The sequence below is a fragment of the Mirounga leonina genome, unplaced genomic scaffold (genome assembly GCF_011800145.1).
Source record: "Mirounga leonina isolate KUSES-001 unplaced genomic scaffold, KU_Mleo_1.0 Mir_418, whole genome shotgun sequence".
NCBI classification, from domain to species: domain Eukaryota; kingdom Metazoa; phylum Chordata; class Mammalia; order Carnivora; family Phocidae; genus Mirounga; species Mirounga leonina.
The window spans coordinates 16,131,933-16,141,616 of NW_023270739.1; the positions used below are offsets into that span (position 1 = coordinate 16,131,933).

General features: G+C 34.6%; 1 protein-coding gene across 2 annotated transcripts in view; it reads right to left on the reverse strand.

Annotated features, from left to right (window-relative positions):
- Positions 1–9,684, reverse strand: part of PARPBP (PARP1 binding protein) — a 65,726-nt gene that overhangs the window by 15,581 nt on the left and 40,461 nt on the right. For both annotated transcript variants that reach the window (XM_034987716.1, XM_034987717.1), the window contains 3 exons: positions 7,810–7,993; positions 4,435–4,613; positions 2,453–2,534 (listed from right to left, as the gene is read on the reverse strand). In XM_034987716.1, coding sequence (XP_034843607.1) covers positions 2,453–2,534; positions 4,435–4,613; positions 7,810–7,993 — 445 coding nt within the window. The remainder of the gene's footprint in view (positions 1–2,452; positions 2,535–4,434; positions 4,614–7,809; positions 7,994–9,684) is intronic.

The following is a 9,684-nucleotide window of genomic DNA, read 5'->3' on the forward strand; positions in this document are numbered from 1 at the left end:
GGAACACAAGCAGGGGGAGTGGGAGAGGGAGAAGCAGGCTTCCCGCAGAGCAGGGAGCCCAATGCGGGGCTCAATCCCAGGATCCTGAGATCATGACCTGAGCTGAAGGCAGATGCTTAACGACTGAGCCACCCAGGTCCCCCTCCCTAATATTTTCTATTTTTGAAGTGCTCTTTCCAAGACACTATTTCAAGTGTAGATCATATAATCTTTCCATGACTAAAAAAAGAACTATATGCAAAAAGAGCAAAAGTAACCAGATAATACGACAAAAAGCTGTTAAACTACTTTTCCATAGTTACTTAGTAGTAAGTATTAGTAACATTTTTTGTTATTCCAACAAAATACTTTAGCTGACTATGGTTCAGCTGTATACCTGGCTAAACCAATTATTTTCACACTTTGCTTTTATAAAGACCACTGTACAGTAAAATACAATCATAAACACAAATTCCTTCCTCTCTCTATTGCCATTTTAGTGTCAGAGCCAAGTAGACTAAGCCAGCTCCACTATTAGGTAACGGAAGCAATGTAATTATAATCTCATTAGTATTTAACCATGGCTTTGCACACTGGCATAAAACATTTCATCGTAGTTATGAGATCTTGGATAAGGTGTTTTCTCAGGATTTTGGTCTCCACATCTATAAATGAGACTGTATTAGACAATCTCTCCTCTACTTCCCAAAACTTTCTAGTCTATACATTTTACGGTAATTAGCTGACTCTTAGTAGTTTCTAAAAAAAAGAAAAACAACCTTCTTATTCTTCAAATAGACTTTTTCATTTTGATTTACTTAATTCTAACAAAATACCCCAATGATCTTTTTAAATTTAAATTCAATTAACATATAATGTATTATTAGTTTCAGAAGGTAGAGTTCAGTGATCCATCAGTTGCATATAACACCCAGTGCTCATTACATCATGTGCCCTCCTTAATGCCCATCACCCCATTACCCTATTCTCCCATCCCCCTCACCTCCAGCAACCCTCAGTTTATTTCCTATGGTTAAGAGTCTCTTATGTTTGTCTCCCTCTCTGATTACGTCTTGTTTTACTTTTCCCTCCCTTCCTCTATGCTCCTCTGTTTTGTTTCTTAAATTCCACACATGAGTGAAATAATATGATAATTGTCTTTCTCTCATTGATTTATTTCACTTAGCATAAGACCCTCTAGTTCAAACTATGAAAAGATCCCAGATGTCCATCAACAGATGAATGGATAAAGAAGATGTGGTATATATATATACGATGGAATATTACTCAGCCATCAAGAAAAAAATGAAATCTTGCCATTTGCAATGACATGGATGGAACTAAAAGGTATTATCCCAATGATCTTTAAATGAAAATATTAAAGTTTGTCAGTATCCATAGCAGGGAAAAAAATTAAAGAATTTACACATTACATTTCTGGTTATAATAAAGTCCAAAGAATGGATTTTTTTTAAAAAGATCTTATGCCTTGACTATAAGTACTTATGTAATATAACAAAGGATTAACAAATTTTACTCATAGAAAAATTGTATAAAACACTTTGATGTATTCCACAGGTATTAAGTACTGACAACTAAAAATAACCAAAAGAAAGACAAGACTTATTAATATAAACTAAATGGGTTTTGGATATAAAACAGATGATAACTAAGAGTTCTGCTAATTGGGACTAACTTTCCAAATGGGAATATAAAGAGCATACAAAATAGAGTTCTCAAAGTTGTATCAAGATGAATAACTGTTTGATAATTTAAGGTAATTGTAAATTTTACATGAAAATTTTGTTGAACAAATGAATGAATTTCCAACCATAGAAGAGTATCTATATCTAGCACATAGTAGATGCTCAATAAATGTATGCCGAATGAGTTAAGACCAAGTTTCTTTTTGAAAAATAAGACCAAGAAAATTTTAAACACTTAAAAAACATATTATTGGCTCCTTACAGGCACAAATGTTTGAAATGAGGACAGGAAAACTTAGTTCAAATCAAGTAAAGATATAAAAATATAAAGAATAGGTCTAGTCAATAAACAATGTGAAATGTTCTTCTTGTCTTAATCTACAATTAATGATATTCTGCCATAATGTTTTCAGACAGGAACAAAATGGAATTTATATAGTCTCTCAAGATTCACTTTAAAATGTGAGAAATGTAAATGTGAAAATCATGTCTTATTTTCCCCTTCATTCACTGAATAGATATTTATTGAACACTTACAATAGCAAGTGCTTATTCCTTTCCTTATTTTAGGTCCAGCAAATGGAATAAGCCAAAGACTAATTAGCCAAGACTGTATAAAAGGAAAGTTTCTATATGTCAGTATCATAACTCATTTTCCATTTAATTCCTATTGTTCCATGTACAATGTATATTTATAATATCCAGTTCAGGTTTCTATATTTCTTCTATAAATAAAACCATTTTTATGACAGTACATTAAACTATACCTTATTTTTTTTCTCTTGCATTGACTTATGGATGCGTTCTCTTAGGGGTTTCACTGATGAATTATTCACTTGTGTGGGAGATCTAAGTCCAAAAAAAGCAAAAATGTATAAACAAGAGTAGCTTCTTAACTTGTTTTTGCCCCTCCCTTACCCAAAAGCAGTAATAAAATAAAAAGACAACTAAATCTAGGTGTTTAAAATACTGCATAAAAGTGTCAGAATTACTATTGAGAGTTCTAAATATTAATAATTTGCTAAGTTAATTAATTCAGTCACTACATATTTGAGTTTCTAATATATGTAAGGCACTGTGCAAGATATTATGAAGGATAGAAAGTAGATTCATTCACTGCCCTGAATTCAGGCATCCTGAAGCCTAAGGAAATAAGATATCCTCACAACTAAAATTTAAAATAAAAAAGGACAAGTGCTGTAGCAGGGGAATTCAATACAGTTTAGAAATAGGACGGGCAAAGAAGGTACAATGGAGAAAGACACTGGAGCTTTGGAGCCAGACAAACCTGGATTCCTCAATAAATTCCTTTCTGGTTTAACAGAGCCAGAGTCATAACCTCTTTAACTCAAAAGACTGTTATATAAGAATAAAGGAGAGTCTATTCTAAGAACCACTAGTTTATAACCTTACATTGACTCATATTCATACACTACATTGTCCTTAATTTTATCATTTTAATGCAGACCACGAAAAAAATTCACTTTACCATGAATTGGCACTTGTGTGCACAATGACAATTGCAAATGCGAAGGTAACTGTAAACAATTGAAATATCTTTGGCCACATGGCTGAGAAAAATACTTCTTTAAAATGGATGTAGGGATTGGTTTTGTTTAATAAAATTCTATAAACACAAAATAACTTTCTCTTTAAAAAATGGTAGAATTGAATCTGAGAGAAAATTTAATCATTTATGTTTTACCTAAAAAGCAAACTTTGTTAAACAGAAGGTAAAAGAAGAAAAAACAAAGATTCATTTTCTTTCCACTTTTTTCGTAAATCATTGATAAAATAAATTTTTGTTGTTAGGAAAATATTTGAACACTTTTGAAGTAGAACATGGGTGAATTACATCATGCCCAAATATAAAAGCATAATCATTGAAAGCTGGTGAAGAGATTTAAATAAACTGGAGGACAACACTGTATGACAAACCATTGCAAAGTTTCTCTTCAAAGAGAAAAATAGAAGAGAGCAACAAGTAGGATGACTTTGTAAAGTTTCTCCACAATGTATTAAATAAGATTTAAAATTGTTGTTCTAAAACTTTACATGTTTCTATAAATGAATGTTTATTAATGTAAAATATCACCAACCTACTCAATGTTTGACCTAGTTGTTGTTAAAACTGGAACGTATCAGTATCTTGCACCGAATACCAAAACTACTTTGGTGAGTATTTTTCTTCATAAAAGGAAGAATCAACAGATGTCAATTCCACTGTAAGTCTGGTGTATATGCTCTCTCCTGTTCTCATGAAGAGCAGCACAATACTTGGAGGACAGACCTGAAGTTCTGGAGCACAACACTTTTGCTACTTGCTAACTGTACTCTCTTAGGCAGATTACTTAATCTCTGTCTCTCAAGTGTCTAATTTTTCACTTATGAAGTGGGGCTGCTACTGAAGGATGTTATGAGGGCTGAGATAATATAAGTGAAAGCAGTCACCAAAGTTTTTGACATACACAGCAAAGGAAATAAATATTTCCAAAGCAAAAAACAAGCACAAAAAAAGAAAAACAAAAATACTGGTCATATTCTCACAAAATACTGTTTCTATAAAAACTTTCCCATATCCAAATGTTCAATCTCCCTTTAACTTTTGTTTTCTCTCTTCACACTTTCTGTAGTCTCCAAGTTTCTTACCATAATGTATTTCTTTTTAATCAATGAGGTGGGGTTTTTTTTAATTCCCTTTATAGACTAGAGTTAACATTCATATACATATCACTTCCACATTACTTACCTAAAAAGTGTAAGAACAGAAGTTCCATTATGATGAATTGTGTTTTCATCGTCATATAAAAGCTCTGCTTTGTTTTTGGTAGGCATACTGGCTGCTTCTTCATCCAAAAGAACTAGTAAAGTTTTCACAGTATCTCTGCCACAGTATGCAGTGCCATGGTTTATGGCATAAGATTTTGGCTAGAACAAAAAATACTACTAAGTAAATGTAACAATCACCAAAGTTGGGGCAATCAGCCATTCTTTTCCATTTCTTGTGCTGCTGTTCTCCTCCTCCTGTTTTGTTTAAGTTATAAAAAATCAACCATGCGAAATGGCTTTAAGGCATGAAATATTTCTCCCTCAAGTCATACTAAAATCAATCTTATCACCTTCCCAAAGCACAAAAAAATACAGAAAATAGTATCATCACAGAAAGATATTGATTCTGGTCAAGATAACATCTAGCTTTAAGTCAGAAAATTTAGTAACTATTTAACTATGTGACCCTAGCTAGCCTTATGACTTAGCCTCTCTGTGTATTTTTTCTTTCTTATATACCAAAGAGAGATGGGGTTCTGTTGATGTGAATACCAACCCTATAGATGGTTGTAAAAATCTACTCAAATGCAGGCACCTGGGTAGCTCAGTCGGTTAGGCATCTGCCTTTGGCTCGGGTAATGATCCCAGGGTCCTAGGATTGAGCCCCACATCAGGGTCCCTGCTCGGTGGGGAGTCTGCCTCTCCCTCTCCATCTGCGTCTCCCCCAGCTCATGCTCTCTCTCACTCTCTCTCACTCTCTCTCTAGTAAATAAATAAAATCTTAAAAAAAAAGATCTATTCAAATGCAATAATTAAAAATGAGTTGACATTCATTCATTCAGTAATCCATTGATAAGTACACACCAAGTCCTAAGCACAGTGTTTGAAGCTAAGGTTACAAAGGTAAAAACCACTGCCTCAAGGAACCCATAGTCCCCTTGATAAAATAAGTAAGTAACCAACAACTGCATTACAAAGTACTAAGTGTTATTTCTAACAGAATGTATACATGGTACAAGAGGAGCACACAAAGGTAGTGATCAATTTACTCTAGAATCAAGGATGGCTTCATGGAGGAGACACACAGGGGTGGGAGGGAACATGGCACTTTCAAGGACCAGGCTAACATGATATAGCTGAAGAACAGGGTAACAGAGAGGGAGTTATGTGAGATGAACCTGGGAAAGCTCTATAAATCCAGCAAAGAAATTATAAATCAGTCTGTTACGGAGTTAAAGTCTTTTGCTTTATTAATCAAGAACATAAATGATCCTATTTAGATTATTAAAAAATGATGGCAATGCATAAAATACATTCCAGGGTAAGAATGTTATTAAGTCTGGAGACAGGACCACAAATTAAGAGACTGTAATAGTCCAGCTTGGAAATGAAGAAGGTAGTCGCAGTGAACTAAAATAATAACAGTGCAGATAAAGAAAAAGCAGGTTAAAAGAGGAGAGCTAGAAAAACTTAGTGACTAGACAGAATAAGGGAAAATAGATGATAATATAATATTATATGCAGACACATGTAAGCACAAACTCTGAAGATATCTCCAGCTGGGTTTGATACCAACTTACCAGTAGTATGTACTGTATAATTCTGGGAAAGTTCCTTAACCTCACTGTGCTTCAGTTAAGTCACTGGTAAAATAGGGGTAATGATAGAACGATAGTGCCCAACCCATACAGTATGTTAGACATTGCACCTAAATATCGAAGTTTCTGGGACATCTGTTGTAGCTGTGCCACTTTCCTCAGCTTTCATCTGAGGTCTTTCACATGGTCTTAGCCTCCCTTCTCTACTGGGCTGACCAAACTACTGTAGAGCTACACCAGAATTTTAACAAACTGTTTATCACAATAATGATTGCTATCACATTATATGCGCTTATCACAATAGTAACGGCTTATCACAATATATGTGCTTAACATATACCCTTCATCAGTACCAGAGAAAAAGCCAATATTGTTTAATATTAACTTACTGAGAATTATTGGATAGTATTTTTCAAAGATTCTGATTTGGTTGATACGTAAAATTAAGAACCAGGTTGCACCTTTATTTCTTGTGACAGGAAATGGCAGAGACTGGGGCTCTTAATTACCTGAGGTATGACAGTTTCTGATTTAGACTTCTAGTAACAACCTGGTTGTCATTTGAGCCAAGCTAGTCACAGGAAGCGTTAACACACATGAACACATGGGCAACAACCCAGAATCTCCCCTATGTCCCACCTTCCAATTAATCTGAAAACATGCATTGTTACAGAAAAATAACTAAAAATCGTTCCCAAGGACCATGAAAATAGATGAATAATAGATGTATAATGATAAATAAAATAGATGTATAATAATAGATGAATAATAAAACATAAGCAAAAGTCTTTCTTCATACACTGATTATCACAATCACACCTAAGGAAAAGGGGCTTTTGTTGCTTGAATTAAACTGCAACAAATGGATTATAATACATACTGCCAAATTCTTTTTTAGAGATGAAAAGGTGGTAGATAATTTCTCCTATAATACTATAGTTATTGTACTGTATACAATGTTTGTACAAAAAAAAAAAGAAAGAGGTAAACATTCTAGGAATATATAGTTAAAAGATTTCTAAGTATAGGAGAAATTCCTAATGTTTGCAGTAGGCTGGTAATAGAGGTAGAAAACAACAGATCATAAAGATGAAAAAATTCTATTAAAGAAAAATAGGGTGCCTGGGTGGCTCAGTTGGTTAAGCGACTGCCTTCGGCTCAGGTCATGATCCTGGAGTCCCAGGATCGAGTCCCGCATCGGGCTCCCTGCTCAGCGGGGAGTCCGCTTCTCCCTCTGACCCTCCCCCCTCTTGTGCTCTCTTTCATTCTCTCTCTCAAATAAATAAATAAAATCTTTAAAAAAAAAAAAAAAAGAAAAAGAAACTGAATAGAAACCATTTCTGTGGCTGTTCTACAGAGTACCTAGTACTGGGGCCAGAACCAGAGAAACCTTGCTCTTATTTCATATTTGAATAAGTGGCAAAAAATAATGGTTTCATAGGAATAATTATTGAAAAATATTTTAAGACACTTTAATAACCATCAAGAATTATAAATTTCGAGTGCTACAAGGGATGCTGCAGATTATCCAACACGCTACTTTAACAAATACAGACAATTTGGCCCAAAGATGTTATGATTTATTTCAAGTCAAACATAATCCTATATAATCCTATTGAGAAACTTAAATTTTCAATATCTCATAACACAGGAAAAACATTCTTCTGACTTAAGTAGCAGTAGTAAAACATTTCTATAACAAGTAGAAGCGATAATGTTTTGTATAGAAGTATAATGAAAAATAAAAAGCTCATTACCCGTGCAGGACTGATGTCAGTGGTACTAACAGCTACTTCTCCTTGTTGAGAATTGATAATATTTTTAATCCTCAAATCCAAATCCTGAGTGACTTCCTCTACTGCTTTACAAAAAGGATCCCTGCTGTTCTGGCCTTTAATCAGTTGCATCTTTATCACTGAGAGTATCCGACCCCCTGCAGTGCTGAAAATAGAAATAAGATCACCTTTATAATAGCATTAGAAATGACAATATGCTTATAAGCTTGAAAATAAACTTCTCAAAGTTAATCAACACTTTTCAAAAAATATGACTTTGATCTTATAAATCAAACACATTTAAGAAAAGAATGAGAACCATGAGCAACAAAATTAAAAAGTTTTTCTTAAAGCAAGTCATTTCAACAAAGTTACTTCTTCCCTGATTTGAAAGCTGAAGGGAAATATTTTAGTTATAGATGATACATAGTAAGTTTCAGGTGCAGTTATACACACATAATATACTTAAAATATGTACCTTTAGATACAAGGTAACAGAAACGCTACCTCTCATTGAATACCTAGAATCCTACATTACTTTAATCTTAAAATCATTTCAATAAGTATTATTATCCTTAAATCACAGATGAGAAAATTTTGTCTCAAAAAGGTTAAATAGCTTGTCCAAGAACACGAGCGTTCTGGGCTAGGAAGGAGGTGGTGAGGACTGACCTGAAACATAACACTGCATTCTAATATGAGAACTGTTATTAGGTGGAAGCGGAGATTAAGCTAGTTAATATTGATCTAAAGCAAACCAAAGACTGGACCAACTATGTCCAACAGACAAGTGTTTTAAAAAACCTGAGATCAATTATTTCTTTATACTAAGCCTGAACCTGAATGAATTTAGGTTGAAGTTCCTGCTCTAGAAGGCTGACCTAAAAAAATGTGAGAAATATATAGGAAGAAGGATTTTGATCTATTGCAAGGAAGAAATTAGAGGTATCCAACAATAGAAGAGGGCTCTTTTTTAAAGTCAGAAGATCTCCATCCCTAGAGGTATCCCTGGAAAGGCTGTGCAGTGCTGAATGAAAAGGTGGTATGGCCTGGCTATAAGGTCAGACTGCCTGAGCACAAAATAACAGTTCCCCATCCCTTGCCTCCCCCACCATCTACCTTGAGTATGCTATTTAACTTTTCTGTGACTTTTATAGTGGCATAAAGGAAATTATGAATTAGAGTTTTTATCCACATTGCCTTATTACCAGGTTTTATGTTTTGGGGAAGAAGCCAGGTTTCCTAACAAACACTGGAAATATGATTGTTCACATTCAAATAGTTGTTCCAAATAGAGAAGGAAAGTTAGAAGAATTGCAGAAACACTTAATGTATGATTAGACCAGTGTCTCCCAAATTTACCTGATTATCAGAATCATATTCAGCATTTGTTTAAAATATCAACTCCAGATCCCACCCTGTTGAATCACAAACTGCAGAGAAGGGTACTGAACAACTGCACTGTTTTAAAAATACCACAGGTGGGCGCCTGGGTGGCTCAGTCGTTAAGCGTCTGCCTTCGGCTCAGGTCATGATCCCAGGGTCCTGGGATGGAGTCCCACATCCGGCTCTCTGCTCGGCGGGAAGCCTGCTTCTCCCTCTCCCACTCCCCCTGCTTGTGTTCCCTCTCTCGCTGTGTATCTCTCTGACAAATAAATAAATAAAATCTTTAAAAAAAAATAAAAATAAAAAAAATAAAAATACCACAGGTGATTCTGACAACTACACAAGCTTGAGAAACATTTCATTAAAAGGAAGGAAGGAAGGAAAGGAGGGAGGGAGGGAGGGAGAGAGAGAGAGAGAGAGAGAGAGAAAGAAAGAAAGAAAGAAAGAAAGAAAGAAAGAAAGAAAGAAAGA